Source organism: Protobothrops mucrosquamatus, unplaced genomic scaffold (genome assembly GCF_001527695.2).
Source record: "Protobothrops mucrosquamatus isolate PMUCROS unplaced genomic scaffold, P.Mucros_1.0 scaffold774, whole genome shotgun sequence".
In the NCBI taxonomy this organism is placed as follows: domain Eukaryota; kingdom Metazoa; phylum Chordata; class Lepidosauria; order Squamata; family Viperidae; genus Protobothrops; species Protobothrops mucrosquamatus.
In genome coordinates, this window is record NW_015387042.1 from 170,303 (window position 1) to 186,567 (window position 16,265).

The 16,265-nt window shown below is 35.2% G+C and overlaps 1 protein-coding gene across 1 annotated transcript in view; it reads right to left on the reverse strand.

Annotated features, from left to right (window-relative positions):
* Positions 1–16,265, reverse strand: part of CDC73 (cell division cycle 73) — a 100,712-nt gene that overhangs the window by 50,838 nt on the left and 33,609 nt on the right. Inside the window, exon 10 of the mRNA XM_015818632.1 lies at positions 9,083–9,147. Within this exon, the coding sequence (XP_015674118.1) occupies positions 9,083–9,147 (65 nt within the window). The remainder of the gene's footprint in view (positions 1–9,082; positions 9,148–16,265) is intronic.

Consider the following 16,265-nt stretch of genomic DNA (forward strand, 5'->3'; position numbering starts at 1 on the left):
TAAAAGTGCACAAATATTTTGTGAATGTAGAAATGCGAGCACTAACACAAAAATGACTGATCGTATCTAGCAAATATTGTCACTCCATTTCTAATTGTTCATTTCATTGTTTTCCCATTTACCAAATCATCATAGCATATTAGTTTGTATCTTAGGACAATATTCCATGTAGTTATTGACATGGACTACAACCTGAAAAGATAATGATTATGGAAGGCTTTCAATAACATAAAATCCCGAAAAGATGTATATCCAAAGATACAAATTTGCACTTTAAATTCATCATAAAAATAGGAAAGATAACTTAGCTGGGGAAAAAAAATCTATTTCAGATTTGGAAGAAACACTGCCACAATAAAAAAAGTAACATGTTTAACTTTTTAAAAACCTTTTACATTTTCTTGACTTTAAGTCAATATATTTTGGTGAGAGGAAGAACACACTATGAAAAAAATGCCCCAGCTTCTCTTCCTCCCATTGTTTTCTAAGGGCTTGCTCTTCCCTTTTCAATTTATATAGGCTCTGTCTGAAGGGGAAATTTAGAAGGGAGTTAAAGACACCAGATCTGAGCAGTGGAGAAGCAGACAGATATATTAGCCCTGACTAAGCTGTAACAACTGAGATGATGACATGGAATAATAGCATCTTTTCCACAGCTAGAAGGGGTGGAGATCAGTGGGACAGACCATTCCTGAGCAATAGAAGAGACCTTGTAAAGCCTGTCTACGAGCCTCTTTCATCTCAACAAGACTCACCCAGTGCAGCCCCAACACCCAGCAGTTACAAAGTACCAGTCATATGAGTGCCAAAGAGCCTCGAAAAAGCAAAGAACAGCAGCTATGGAGTTGTTGCTGCCACCAGCACAAAGGACAAGCTGCAGCAGCCTATGACAATCCTATTAACCCTTCACCCAGCAATTGGTCCACAGAGACGATGCAAGTGACTGTGGAGACAGTGAGTTGTGAGAGAACTCACAATGGCTTAGAAAGTAGAACTAGAAGAGATTAAAAAGGATAAAGACCTCAGGTATTATAAAATCCTTGAATGGTCTTATACATTTCATGGCTAGCTTTGTGAATGTTCATGCTTTTGTGATCAAAGACAGACAGAGGGGCATGCAAAGAAACATGGAAGTGCAGCAGCTAGGATGCCCTCAGGTGGGAGAAGGGGAGGAAACTCTTCCACATTTGGGTCACAATCCAGAAGGATTAACTCTTATTTGATGTATCCCATGGGCTGACTACATTAATTTGGCAGACAATCATTTGTTGTATCCCACTGAAGAAGTGTTATTATGTAAAGGTAGAAAACACATCACTGATCCCTAAAAATTTAGCTACTGAAATAGTTTTTGAATGCTTAAACAAGGAAAATAAAATGTCATATTTTTTGAATATGCTTTGCATTCTTAAAACAAACACAAGCCTGTGCAGTTGCTAATTCCAGTGAAGGGAAACACAGCAGAGTGAGAGGTCAACTTCTATTTCCATGTCAAAATATCAAACAGCGTTGCAATTACCTTGATTGCAGCCATATTTAACAACACTCTGAGTAGATATAATAGCAGAGGAGGAAACTGACATGAAAGCATAATAGTAGGTTGATAATTCTAAAGTAAATCTACATAGAAATCAGTCAATGAATATTAAACTACAAAGGAAGCAAGAATATACTAAATGTTGAAGTACATTTTTATTTAAAGGGGAAATGTTAATTGTGGCCCTTAGTGAAGAACAACTCAAAGAGATGTAAACTAACTACAGAGACAGCATCCTTTTCATAGTCAAATAGAAGGCTCTGAACAATTTACCATATTGTCATCATGTTCTTATGATGCTATCCCATGGCAACAGTTGTAAGAGGTCTCTTGTAAGTATTTAATATCTAATAGTTTCACAACAAAGCCAACTAAACAATGGTAGGGACAGAATAGAACTGAGATTGTTTAACTCAGTATTGTTGTATATTAAAACTATTTCCCTGGTTACAGTGGGACTTATGCCTTATGAACAGAACAATTCATGAATAGTGATAACATATAATTCTGCTAATTTTAAAAACTATGAATTTATTAAATTTATAGGCTGCACTAATTTATATGACATTGGGTGGGTTAAAAAATACATCAATAACAATAATAACAATGCAGCCTATATAAATCAAAAGAACATCTGGAAAAAAGATAATCAATTAAACAACCACATTTACAACCAAAATATCTCACAGAGGATCTGCCCTCCATTCTAATCAAGAGTCTGGGGACAAAGCCAGGTTTTAAGGGCTGCCTTGAATAATATTAACAATATTACTCTAGATTACCCCAGATTGCAGTACTAATTGGAGCTTTTAGACGGGAGCTTGAGAAATGTCAGGTATTCCAGATGGCAGGTACCAGGGCAAAGAAGTACAGCAAAGTGCATCTTCAATTAGCACTGCAATCTGAGATAATCTAGACTGTCACATTTTTTCTAGAAGGTAACGTTCAAAAAGTCCTCATTCAGTCAGGTGGACTCTATTTTCTGATCTTGTGGACTGTCCCCCAAAATGATCAGCTTTCAACAGCAGCAGTAATCTCTAGTCATTGCCTGTGCAGCAGCCACCTTCCAGCTGCATTAAAAAAAAGGCACCCTGTTGATCATCCACCTCCTGCACTCTGTTCTGGAACTGACCAATTTAGAAACTTTGATAAGAACAAGAACTAATTCTTCAATCTCGCTGCTATCTATCTTCTGAAGGCCAAAGAACGTTGCCTTCCCCATCTTGTCCATCTTCTTGTCACTCTTCACTTTTTAATGGTTATAGCAGCAGTACTTTTGTATTTCCCTACAGGCCCTCTTGCTGATATATCACCAGCAGAACCTCCTCTCAGTCCACAAATCACTCACATTACAAGGACACATGGCTCTTTCCATGGCTTCTGACTAAAACAATCAAAGACATTGCCCTCCTTCACTTCTTCCCAAATTTTCATACCCTCCATTTTCACCGACACAAACAAAATAACTAATCTAGCTTAATAGTTTTCAAAGAAGCTGAAATATTACTGTTGTACTCCCCCCCCCCCCCCCAAATAGTCTCTACTACATCAGCCTCAGAATTAGTTTACCTACCAATCCTCTTTTTCGGGATACCTGCTTTTTTTCTTCTTTCCTTACTACTTCTTCTTTATTGTTTTCCTTTCAACTGCCTCTTTTAAAGCTTTTTCCCCCTGTCCTTATGCACCCAATGGTTCCTATCCTTCAACTGATTTCTCTTTTTGATTTCAACGCTATTTAACTACCAAGGCTTTTGCTACTAGATTCAACTCTGATCTCTTTCTCATGGAGGCATGTCAGAATCCAGAAAACAAAGCAAAACAGAAAGCATCTTGCATTTATCTCAGGCCACTTACATATAGGATGGATTCTTGTGTGGACTGGAACAATTCAAAACTGCTTGAAAGAAAAAAAACTCCTGAGAGATTAAGAGGTGTTAAGGCACAGTCTGCCATGGCAACATGTCTGATGGACCTGGGAGAATCTATGAATAAAGCAGCCTATATATCTCATTCTATGAAAACTATCATAAACATCAGCTCATAAATTCTTAATATAGAAGTGGATGACACATTTTCTTCTATGGTTATTTCTCTCAGTACTCTGAATATCAGAATCACCATCAGTAAAGAATACAGACATGGCAACACAAATATTTAAACCCTGCTAAAGAATTAATAGCTTTAATGTCCTGAAATTAAATCTATTTGAACTGCAATGGAAACCTACCAAAACTAGTAAGGCCAGTGGTCACTATTTGTGTTTGTTTAAAAGCATTCTAGAAATAACAGAAATATTAGAGGACTTCCTGTTTTGCGCTTGTAGCACATGGCTGTGCGAGAGCGGATCTCCGCTCCCCACGGCTAGTTTCATACTGCCAGGAAGACCCTAGATGGGTCTGAAGTCACCCTGAAGGCAACGTTTTGACAAAGTCCCATTCGTCATCTTCAGGCTGGTGTCTTCAGCTTCGTGCTTCTAGGAGTAATGTGTGATCGCAGCTGTTTCTTCCTTTTAACTGCCAGTGGGGTTTGAACTGATTGGGTGGGAGCGTGGCTGTGTTCTGATTGGGTGGAGGTGTGTTCTGATTGGTTAAGGAGCTTGGCTGTGCTCTGATTGGATGGGGTGTTGGCTGTGCTCTGATTGGATGGGGGAGTGTTCTGTTTGGGTGGGGGCTTTGTTGTGCTCAGGTTAGTCTGAGGTGCAGGGGGATTTGAGATGGTGAGCTTCATTGCTGTTGTTTGGCTTCGTGTTCGTGGTCGTGCCACATCTTTATGGTGGGTGTCAGTTTGCTTCATGTATGGATTGGAGGGGTTTAAAGTGGCTAATGATGCAGCTGTGGACTGGCTTCTAGTTTGTGGTCGTGCCTCATCATCTGTGTGGGTTTGGGTTTGCTTTTTGNGTTTTTCTATCTCGATGGCTTCTCTGATTATTCTGTTGTTAAAGTGTTCAGTTTTGGCAATAGTTCTGGTCTTTTTAAAGTCAATTTTATTTCACATTGTTCATTTTTATTTGAAACAAAAGACCCTAAACACTTCAGATTTTCTTTGCAGAAAAAAAACCTGCTTCCTTTATCAGTATAATCCTATACATGTTTATTTGGAAATAAGTTCCACTGAGCAAAATGAAACTTCCTTTGAAGTCTTAAAATAGCCCAGAACTGCACGTAGTATTCCAAATGTTCATCCCATAAATTGGTATTATGACTGCACTTTAGTTTTCAGTTCTTCCTTATACAATGGGGTCCATTAAAATCAAAGAAACACTGCAAAATGCACTGAGGGTGCTGATAAGTGTATGATCACTTCACAAATTGTATTAAGTGTAAATGTTAAGAGAATGCCTGAATCTACATGAGAGGAAAAGAGGTGTGAATTGGCTGCAGACATTCCTGATTGAGCAGGGGTTGGACTAGAAGACCTCCAAGATCCCTTCCAACCCAAATAATTTGTTATTCTATTATTTTACAGATATAAGACCTCCCATGATTCTGATGTGAGGTAAAGGATCTGCAATCTTTACTTATCTGTAAACTGGAATAGTCTTTTGTTTATAATCTAATCTATAGTCTAATAATAATTATATAAACATAACGGAAATCTCCAGTATTCCAAGGGAAAAACAAATGTAAGAGCCACTGTAGTTACGTCAGTAAAAGGAATAATATACAGGAGGGATGTCCAATTTTTACTCAGTGATATTAAAAGTATATTACAGTTTAAAGGTCATAATTTTACCCGTTAGGACTACATTTAGTTAAGACTTAGCAATGTGAAACGATGGATCAAGTCTTAAAATATCTACAAATATCCCAATATAATATTCAACTTTGAATTTGCCTAAATATTTAAATTATAAAACTGTGCTTTATTAAATTTTCTTATTTCAACCCTGCCATTTTTGGTTGGTTGAAAATATAGTTTACAATATTTAAACATAAAAGATTGACTGATAAAGAACAGCTAAATTTTTCTAAGTTTAAACTTTTTGAAAAAGTACAACAATGTACATAATACCAATGTAAAAAGGTCAGACTGTTTCTAATTTTCAGTGCATTTCCAGACAAGCTAACGAAATGCTTCTTTGAGTTGACCTTTGTAAACAATATCAAAATTTCCTAAACCCATTTTTTTACATACTGTATGCTAATATTATAAATAAATAATAATAATACTTTACTTGGAACAATTTACATTCTGAAGCAATACTTTTAATACCATCAAACAACATCTCCCTATCTTAGGTCTTTGGGAAAGACTTAATAGGGAGATAAAAACCCCAAATTTAGTTAAATATATGGCTCATTGTGCGACATCCATCTAAAAATAATAAATATACATGGTAGACTTCAAGAAAGCCAATTCCAACAAGCTTAGAAAAGTATTAAATGAGAACCCATTGACAAATATCTTTGAAGGCAGGATGGGGACATCTTAAAAACAAGATATCGAAAATATAATCACACACCACTCCATTGATTGGAAAAAATGCTGGGTGCACTTAGGACATGTCTATGGATGACCAGGAAGCTTTCGGCTGAACTAAGAAGTACAATAATAACAAATAACATATGTAAGAAATGGTAAATGAATGAAGTTGCCAAGGAAGCAGGCCACCAAATACCTTTTATCCACAAAGGGGAACTATATTCCACTGGACCAAGCAAAAATGAGGAAAAAGCGAACAGTGGTAACACAAGATTAACAAAGAGATATTACAAACCCCCTAAATATCTTAAAGGTTGCCAGGGTCAAATCAGTTACATCTGAAAGTCTTGAAGGATGTTGTGGTCATCATTGTGAAGCCCCTTTCTCTGAACTTTGAGAAATCATCAAAGACAAATTTACTTCCATAAAATTAGAGAAGCAAATGTTTTTATTTTCAAAAAGGAGAAAAACGGTAACTGACCAATTTGGTGTCATTACTGGGCAAAATGCTATATTAGATTACCAATTCTAATAGAGTTGGTATGCAACATTTAAAAAAAAATAGAGTGCTTGGCAGAATGCAACTTGAATTTATCAAAAACAAGTCAAGGCAAACAAGCTTAATCTCCTTTTTGACATAACAACCAATTTAGTTTACTTCAAGAATGTCTGAACTCTATCAAAGCATCTGACGCATCTGACAAAGTCTTCTGTAGATCCTAGTAGACAAGATGGAAAAATATGGGCTCGATTATGTTACTATTTGATGAATACAGAGTCAGTGGAACAGCTGAATTCTATGAGTGTACATCAATGGCTTGGTGACAAATGGGAAGGAAGTGATAAATAAATAGCAAATCATGTTCAAATTATTTACAAACGACACTGATTAGAAAATGATTATCAAATATGTGAATGATCTGTAAAAGTATAAGGATAGCAAACACCATGGGAGGAGAGCATGAAAGCTTAGAAGGATTTTGAAAAGCAGGACACTGACCAAAAACTAGGAAAATTAATTTCAACGGGGATAAAAATGCAAAGTGTAGGATAAAAGAGGCAGGGAACATATAAAAAAGATCTGGTTTTTCTGATGAATCACAAACTGAACATAAGCCAGCAGTGTGACAAAACTGTGAAAAAAGCAAATGCAATCCTAAACTGCATCAACAGAAGTATAATGTCAAGATGAAGAGATGTCAGTATTCACACCTGGAATACTTGTCCATTTCTGGATGTCATATTTTTCAAAAGATATTAAAAATGTATATCCAGAAAAATAATCAATAGAGTAAAGGACTGGAAAGGAAAATATGAGAGAACATTAGAGGTGCTGTGCATATTTAGCCTGGAGGGTAGACATTTGTGGAGAGATACAATAGTTTTCTTCAAATACCTAAAGGGCTGCCATGTAGAAAAGGAGACAAATTTGTTCTAAGTTGTTCTAGAATCCATGACAAGAACAATGGGTTTAAATTACAAGGATGAAGGTTTTGGTTGGATATCAAGAAAAAAAAATCTAACTGTAAGAACTATTCAACTATGGAACAGATTTCCTCAGGTAACAGATTCTTCAAATCTGGAGATATTTAAACAGATACTGGATGCGAACTGACGTGGATAATATAGTAATATGAATTTTGGCCCTGGGCAGGCGATTGGCCTAGATCAGGGGTAGGCAACCTTGGCTCTTTTATGACTTGTGGACTTCAACTCCCAGATGCTGGCTCAGGAATTCTGGGAGTTGAAGTCCACGTGTCATAAAAGAGCCAAGGTTGCCTACCCCTGGCCTAGATGATTTCCAAGAGCCCTTCAAATCCTTACATTCTGCAGAATAAGATTTTCAAGACTTATTTGCAAAATTGAAGCTAAACATAATCATTTTCTATACTTATTACATATAATAAGCACATAAAAGTAAACCATAAATTCAGGAAGAGTGATTTGCAATTATGAAATGACATTTATTAGCTAATTCACAGAGAGTTCCTAAATCTTAAGAGAATTATGAATATGAATTATAGTAACCACTATCCATTTTAATGTTACATAAATTACAATTCATATTTCCTTCAGTCTGCATAACAATTGCAATCTGTAGATATGGATGGGTCAAGTTTGAGAAAACAGAATGATCATATACTGTATAATACCACATTTTTTGTTGTTTTTCATTAACAGAATCTAAGCAACCTAACCACTCATGTATCTAGCCTATGGTTATCACTAATATATGGAAAATAATTAATGTTCCCAACAAAATATTTTATTTCTGATATCTAAGAATATTTTGGTTGGTATTCCACATAGTACACAAGCTAGGTCAAAACTTTGGTTAGTTCTTTAGTTTTATTTGCTTTTTTAAAAGTCTACAATCTGAACTACAGGAAGACTGAAAATGACATAAAAGTCTATTTTCCATGATGGGAAAGTTAAGCAGGTTAACACTAATTGGTTTTGATACAGTCAAAACCAATATTCTAAGCATTATTTTATATTCCAATTAGTGAAAGTAAACCAAAAAATAAATGCACAGATTTTTAGACTGGTAGTGGTGTCTATTCATCAGTTATGTAGGTATACAGATGGCAAAACTCTTTAATGAGGATTTTATATTAGTTCTGTATCATCTATCCTACTCGCATGGAGATCAAAATAGCGTTTGTTTGTGAACACTAAGCTCACTTCCATAAAAACAGAGATCTTAAGACAAACTCAGGCTAAAACATAATTTTAAGAATGTTCTGATTTCAGCTGTTCAGGAAATTGACAACATGAACACAAATTGTCCTTTTGAAAGAACGTTCATTTATATGCAACTGCTGTTATTTAACCTGATCATTTGTTACATGTCAGAATATATTATAAATATCATACTATTACAAATTCTACCTTTCCAGGAAAAAATGGTTTCCCAATGAATTGCAGAATTCAAGAATGTCAAAGGAGAAGGAACATATACCCTTAGCTGTATTCAAGTCTGTCTCAGGATAATTTACATTTGTTGCCATGCAACACAGACATTTCTCATTGTAGAAAGCCATACATCTGTAAGATGCATTTTGAACATTTTTTTTCAAACAGTATTGCAACAAATAAACTCAGCCAATATGGTTTACTTACCGTTACAGACTTCAAAGTCATTCCATGGTAGGTGCCCATAGTGTCAATCTTGAAACCTTCCGTCTCTATGAAATTAAAAACAAAAACAAAACCCAAAAGTTTTAATGAGCATTCTCATATTTAAATCCTACAGCAACTAAGACAAATCACAATAAAGGAAACTGATCCAATGTAAACTTTGGTTTTGTTTTCAAGGAAAAAAGGCCACATAGAGAAACAATATTCTTATGATAGTTAAATATATCTCAAACAAACTAAAAGTTCAGGTGGTTTGGAACAATGGATATTAGTAATCCATTTCTTTGCTTTTCTACTCTCTTCCATCTCCAGTAATAGTTTTAGAATTTTTTTAGATTCATTAACTGAAATAAATAGTTATTATATTGCTAAGCAAATTGCAGCCTTTTAAAGCATTCTTAGAAATTGGTAGGTGACTGTCAGACTTCATATACTGGTTTGTTTCTTTACTCTTCAGATATTTGAGTGTATACCATCCCTGAACTCAGCAACCATCAATGGCAGAAATTTCAAGAAATCAACAATTTATACTGTTGATTGCAATATTAACTATCTAGAAATCCTATCTTTGCAGAAGAATAGCTGCTACAGAACACAGTAATCCAGCCATACATACACAAACATACAAACACATGCTCACCCTTAGCACATACACAAGTGCATGTGTGTATCTTGAGTTTTGGAAGGGTAGTAGCGAGCAACCTTACCAGTTTAACTTCTGACAAATGTTTGGCAATCAACCATATCTATCATGGAAAACATATTGTGAAAGTCCCCGAGTTATGTTCTTAAACTCTAAATGTGCTCTGTATGCCATAAACTATAATTTAGACATCATAATGAAAAGGTTCATACATTTTTTGTAATCAACTCAAAAAAGGGTATGTTTAGCCGCTGTGTCAATCAAGTGTTGCTTTAGTCCGCCTTCCTTGGTTAATAGCAACGTATGTCATGCTGCACTATCTGCATCACAATGTTATAAATAAGGCAATATTTTACAACAAGTATAGCCAATTTCATGAATATATATATTTCCTAGAAAATGAGAAGTTTTCCTGGAAAAAAGTATCTCATTTCCTAACAGGAAAAATGCCTAAAAGTAATACTTGTAGTACAGAATGACTTCTTCCAGGTTTCTCCTATCCCTTTCTATAAGGTAACTATGACCCACAGTACCATTCTTTAAAACATGGTTGTGACATGCAAGAAGTATATACCAGCTTAAACAACAACAAAACTAAAGAAAAGCGAATACCACAATCTCAACCCAAATCAAGAAAAAATGGATGTCAAACAGTATTTTCAAAGCAATTCTCAGCCTCTTATAATAAGAAATTTACCAGTTTTAAAAATTATTTTTGCCATCATTTCCCCAAATATCATCTGAATAACAATAAAGACTAGGATACTATGATTTTAGAATACATTAATAAGCTAAGAACAAGATAGTCTTAGTCTTTTTTGACAGCAACTTAGAAAGCCTTTTACCAGCATCTAAGTTACTATTTTACATAACTTTTTGTTGAATGAACAGTCTTTATAAGGTTATAAAGTTAAAAACCCTCAACAACTATAAATATTATCAAACCTGTTAAAGCATTTTTTTCAAACATCTCTTAATTGAGCATATTCAGTTGTGTAGACTCAGATGCCAGAAAATTTATGTAGCTTATCTGAACAAGTTATAAAAGTTTATATAAATTTCAGTATTATGACTTTCTTAATCAAAGATACAAAAGTGTTTAGATATGACACATAATCAGTTACTGTTCTCATGCTTAACAACTGATTTTTCCATTTGCATTTAATACTTGCTAATGGAACTAAATTTACAGGTTTATTCATCGTACCATCTAATCTTTAGTTTAAGGCATGCCTCAGAATGTAATGTTTTATATAGTGAACATTTGCTTCTAAGGCCAATTTTATCTATTTTAAAGTGCACTTAATAATACAGTACATTAGATATACTGGAAACGTAAATGGATTTTAGAAACAGTTAGTAATTGAATATATATTTGAGTGAATATATGAACATAAGAAGCTGTCTTATATTGATTAAGGCAGTGTTTTTAAAGAAATAAACAGGGAAGAAATTGTAATCAATCCTACTACTTGGGTTCTATTTTCTGGAGTTGTCTGGAACTTACTCAAGATTTCTCCTGCATTTATATGTTCACATCAATGAACCATGGTATTCTTTTTTTTTATTTAAGAATTTTAATTATAATAATTACAAACCAATACAAACCAAAAAGAGAGGGAAGAGAAAAAAGAATAAAAAGTACAGTCAAAGAGAGGGAGGGAGAGGGGAGGGAAGGGAGCTCAATCTTTATCACAAGTACCGGTATAAAGAAATATAAACTTCACCCCCTGTAAATTTCATCCCATGTCCCATTCTTTATCTATAGGAAAATCCATAAAATATCAACTTTTCAAACCTGATGTCAGCAAAAAAAAAAAGTCCAGAAAGAGTTGCTAGAATACTACAAAAAATGTTTTATTTTAATCTTGTTAAACCAATTTTATATTCCCTCCTTTAACTTCTAACAGTCTTAATCTTTAATTCAATTAAACATTGTCATAGGATTTTATTTCTCTTCAATTCTTTATCCAATTGCAGTTTTCTTCAAGGCTTTAAGAAGCCTCTTTTGTAAATTCAATTAAAAATATATATTTTTCAGGTCATTCTCTTGGTTTTATCATTTATAATTCCTTTTTAACTTTTAAAAATTCAGCCAGATTCTTTCCTATATCCAGTAAAATATACTTTTCCAAATCATTCTTTTGGTCTGTCAGTTGTAGTTCCACATTCCTTACTTTCTCTACCTCATCTAATAGCATTTGTTCTACATCTGTCATTCCTTCCTTAACATCTTTTAGGCACAGTCTACCCATAAAAGCAGAGAACATTATTGACAATGTTGACACTGTAATTATTGTAATTTCCAACATCTGATTCCATTCTTTAAAGATCTCTTTTAATGTTCCCTATGTTGTCACAGTATTTTCCTCCAGTATCCGTTGATTAAAATTTCATCTATTTCATTCAGAATAGTCAAGATAAGTATGTTTACTAGGAGACATGATTTTTTTTATAGTTAATTCTAAAATATTATAGTAAAAAAAATCTATTTTCCAAATATATCTGGTCCCTGGATCTGTTTATAACTTTCTTTGATCAAATCATATTTAGCTTTTTGTTGTTTATTACAAACTCCAAATTTTTAAGCTTGTAATTATTATTTTTTTAATTCAGAATTGAAGATAAACTCAATGAACATGATGAAGAATTTTCAATCCTTTCATTGTAAAGATTTCTAATTCAGAGGTCCCCAACCTTTTGGGCACCAGGGACCGGTTCCACGGAGAGAGGTTTTTCTGCGGACCAGAGGGTGTGTGGTTTTGTGTGCTGCCTGTATCTTGCAGATGGGGCTTTGCTTGTTTGTGTGGACCATTTGCTGGCATGCCGCGGCCCAGTACTGGTCCACGGACCGGAGGTTGGAGACCCCTGTTCTAATAGTTTTCCAATAGTTAATAGAAAATTTCCAAAAGTGATTGGAAAGATAGGTTTGCGAACTTTTAAAATCTCCATCGTAGTTGTAGCAAGACAGCTGATCCCATTATCTTCTGGCAGAAAATCACTGTCCTGAGGGACACATGTGGGCAATCTCTACCTTCTCCTTTTCTGGAAAGATTCAAGGAAATTGGTCTACTCACTAGTTCCTTGGTCTTTGCTGTGCTCATTCATTCTGTTTTTACAGAGCCGTTTTCAATTTGCCATACCTTCCCCAGAAATCCTCTATGGCATTTTTCCAATAAGTACATTTTCTGAGTATCCATCTACCCAAATAAATAAATATTACTTTAAAATTTTATGCTTGACAAAGCCACATATTTCCACAATTCTTCTCAATGATCTTATGTGGATTTTTTTTCATGTTTACTTATTTTATATATTTATGCTGTTGAATTCCACTAGCATTAGAATATCTTAAAATTTCCTGTTCATTTTCCTATCTTTAGTAAGTGGTACCAAGATACATAAATACATTTATTTGGTCTAGTTTTTTTCCAGCATCTAATTGTTTACTCCATTTTCCTTAACTATCTTGCTCTCTGATACATTATTTTTCAGATAATCTATTGTTTCAGATTCTCAGTTGACAATATGGCAAAATTTGTATATAAAACAAGAGATAAATTCATGTCCCCAACTAGCATATATCCATGCACGGAACAGAGTTTGGATCTTCAGGGTGGCATTATATATTTATCTGTAAATACTTTTAATGCATACATAAAACATTATAGGTATTCCCCAACTTACCATCACTGAACTATGTTCAAAGTTACGATAGCTGTAGAAAGGGTGCTTTACGACCCATAAAGCACATCTAACTGTTATAAAACACTGCACTGTCCCTCTCATATTCACATGATTATGACCTGGATGCTTGACAACCTGATTGCAACTGATTGCCAAGTGCTCTGCAATAAAAGAGCAGTCATCTTCTGCACATAGAAAGGAATCAGCTCCTCTGATGTGATGGAGAAACAGAGTTCAGATCCCAAAGATCCAAGCTCCATACTTTCTGTCCACTGTTCCTTCCTGTGTACAGAGGAGAGTTAAACTCTTTCAGCAAGTGGAGAAACATTCTTCAGTTCCCAAATATCAGAGCTCCTTTCCTGCAATCTATCACAGCAGATCCCTTCTGTGCATGTAGGAAGCTGAACTTAGCAGACAGCTCTTTCACTCATCTGGTTAACAATCCAAGTGATCACTTAAGGACTGCATCTGGAAATGTTGGGATTGCGGTTATTTACTGAAGCAGTAGTATGGGCATCTTGGTTAAGGACCACTTTGTTCAATTATCTAATTGTGTTGTAAATTGAAATCTAGTTGGACCACATCTTAATTCCTCTTAATGTTGTACCATTTTCTAAACTCTCCATTTACTCTCACACAGACGACTGCAGGGAAATTTCAATTCTCCCCCTAACCTATCTTCTTCCCATCTCTGCCCTTTTTGCTGGCTTGCACAGTGGCACATTTCAATGGTGGTGACAGCACTGGGGCTGAAGTAGAAGTCGAGGGCCTTTAGCAGTCTTGGCCAGCTGCCACTTCCTCCAGGCCTGTATTTCCCTGCACTCTTATGCAGCCTCCCTAAATCTCATTGTGCCTCTCTCACACTTTGAACATTTCCTTACACCTCTGCACACACTTACCCTTTCCTTTCTCAAACTCTTGCACCTTCCTTGAGGCTTGGAATACTTCCCTTGCATCCTCATGCATCCCCTTCCCTAAGAGTTGCAACTCTCCCATACCTGGGACTTGCAACTTCCTGCCAGCTTCCCTACTTAGTTGTGGAAACCTGGCAGGAAGTCACCTCAAATAATGATTATAAGATTCGGTTAATGACAGCAACTCAAACTACAGGGATTGCCATCACTAAGCAACGTAGTCACACTTTACAACTGCATTGCTTAGTGATGGAAATTTACTCCCAATTGTTGTTGTAAGTCAAGAACTACCTGATCTCTGAATGGCTACTTTTTCCCTACACTTTTGTCCCATTCTCTCAGAAAATCATTCAATGCTTTTCTCTCATTCCCTTCAACTAAAACAATAATTCCACCCTCCTTACTCTTTGAGTAGAAGTTATTGTTGTGGCCCCACTCATATGATATGTAGCATTCCTAGCTAACAGTACTAGTCAGTTTCTGGCACATTTGAGCTACTATAAGTGCACATATAGAGGATGCCTTTCTTGAAGGAAGGGTGGCACACTTGTATGTAATTACAATTAAATTATGACTGACCCCAAAATTAATTGCAATTATAATTATACACAAAGTTCTATTTCAGCTGGATTTATTTCTACAAATAGGCTATAAGACAGGGTGGTTAGCAGACTTGGTATCAGTAATGAAACATCCTTTGTCTAAAGCTGTGAATAGGCAGAACTTTTTAAAGAGCAATTAAACTAAACCTGGCGATGAACCGTAATATTGGCCCCCATTAAATAATAATTCTTGGTGTTGATATCACAGAAAGCATTGGATAATTTTATTCAACAATTCAAAAGCATAAATTGCAGGTAATTGTTCAGGATAGATGAGCTTGCAATATGTATGCACATTTATTTCAACAATATGATAAGAAATAGTATTTTCTCTAAGTAAGACTAGCAGACTGAACCTCCCTTAAGAATTCTTTCTTACCATTCTTACTAAAGAATAGGCTGGTGTACAATAAATTATGATAATAGATATAAAACTGGTGAAATATGTTAGAATTGGCCATGAGAATTTATAGGAGTTTAAAGACTATGTTCCCTTTGGCTGAATTAACCATTTAGTTTCTGACTGTTGTCTAAAAGCCATAAGGAAAACTTATTTTGAAGTTATTTAACAATTTAGATTTGATTTGATTGCTCACTTTGATTCCTTCTATTCTCTGCTTTATCATCAGCATAATTAAACCAGCACAGTAATTTATCAGGAAGTCATGGATTGTGATAACTTGAACAAGCTTGAACTGACACATTCTACCTCCTAAGTACAAACGAGCAAAACATGGAAAAATTGTCATCATGCCTTCGAATGTCTGTTTCATCAAACATATGAAACTATGGCTTCTAACTATAGACAACAAATCAAAATTTTATTTTAGTTGACATAACACACCTCACTGTAGGATCTGTATGTAACTAAATATGGACATGGATATCTAGGTATCAACAATATAATATTGGAATTAAATAAATAAATCCTTTGAAATCAAATATTTATTTATTAATCATATTGGCTCACTCTCTGATGTCATTCCAGGTGACATGAAGGCCCTTAAAGTGGCCAGTGAGGCATAGTGGACCTGGGGTGCAGGAGGGTACCCCAGAGTCCCAGCATAAAATTTAACTTAATTCCTGTAGTATTATTGCATAAATCGTGGTTGAACATTTCAAAGATTGTCCCATATTCTATATTATCTCAGTTGCAGCTTTTTCTAGACCTAACAAGGTTAAAGAAGACATCAGACAATGGATAGAGGATACCAAGTTTCAGAATGACTTGAGCCAAGCTATTAACCAGCCAGTCCCGAAGACACACAGGCTCACCCCTGCAAAACATCTGGGTGGACTTGGAAACTTGTTCTTCACAG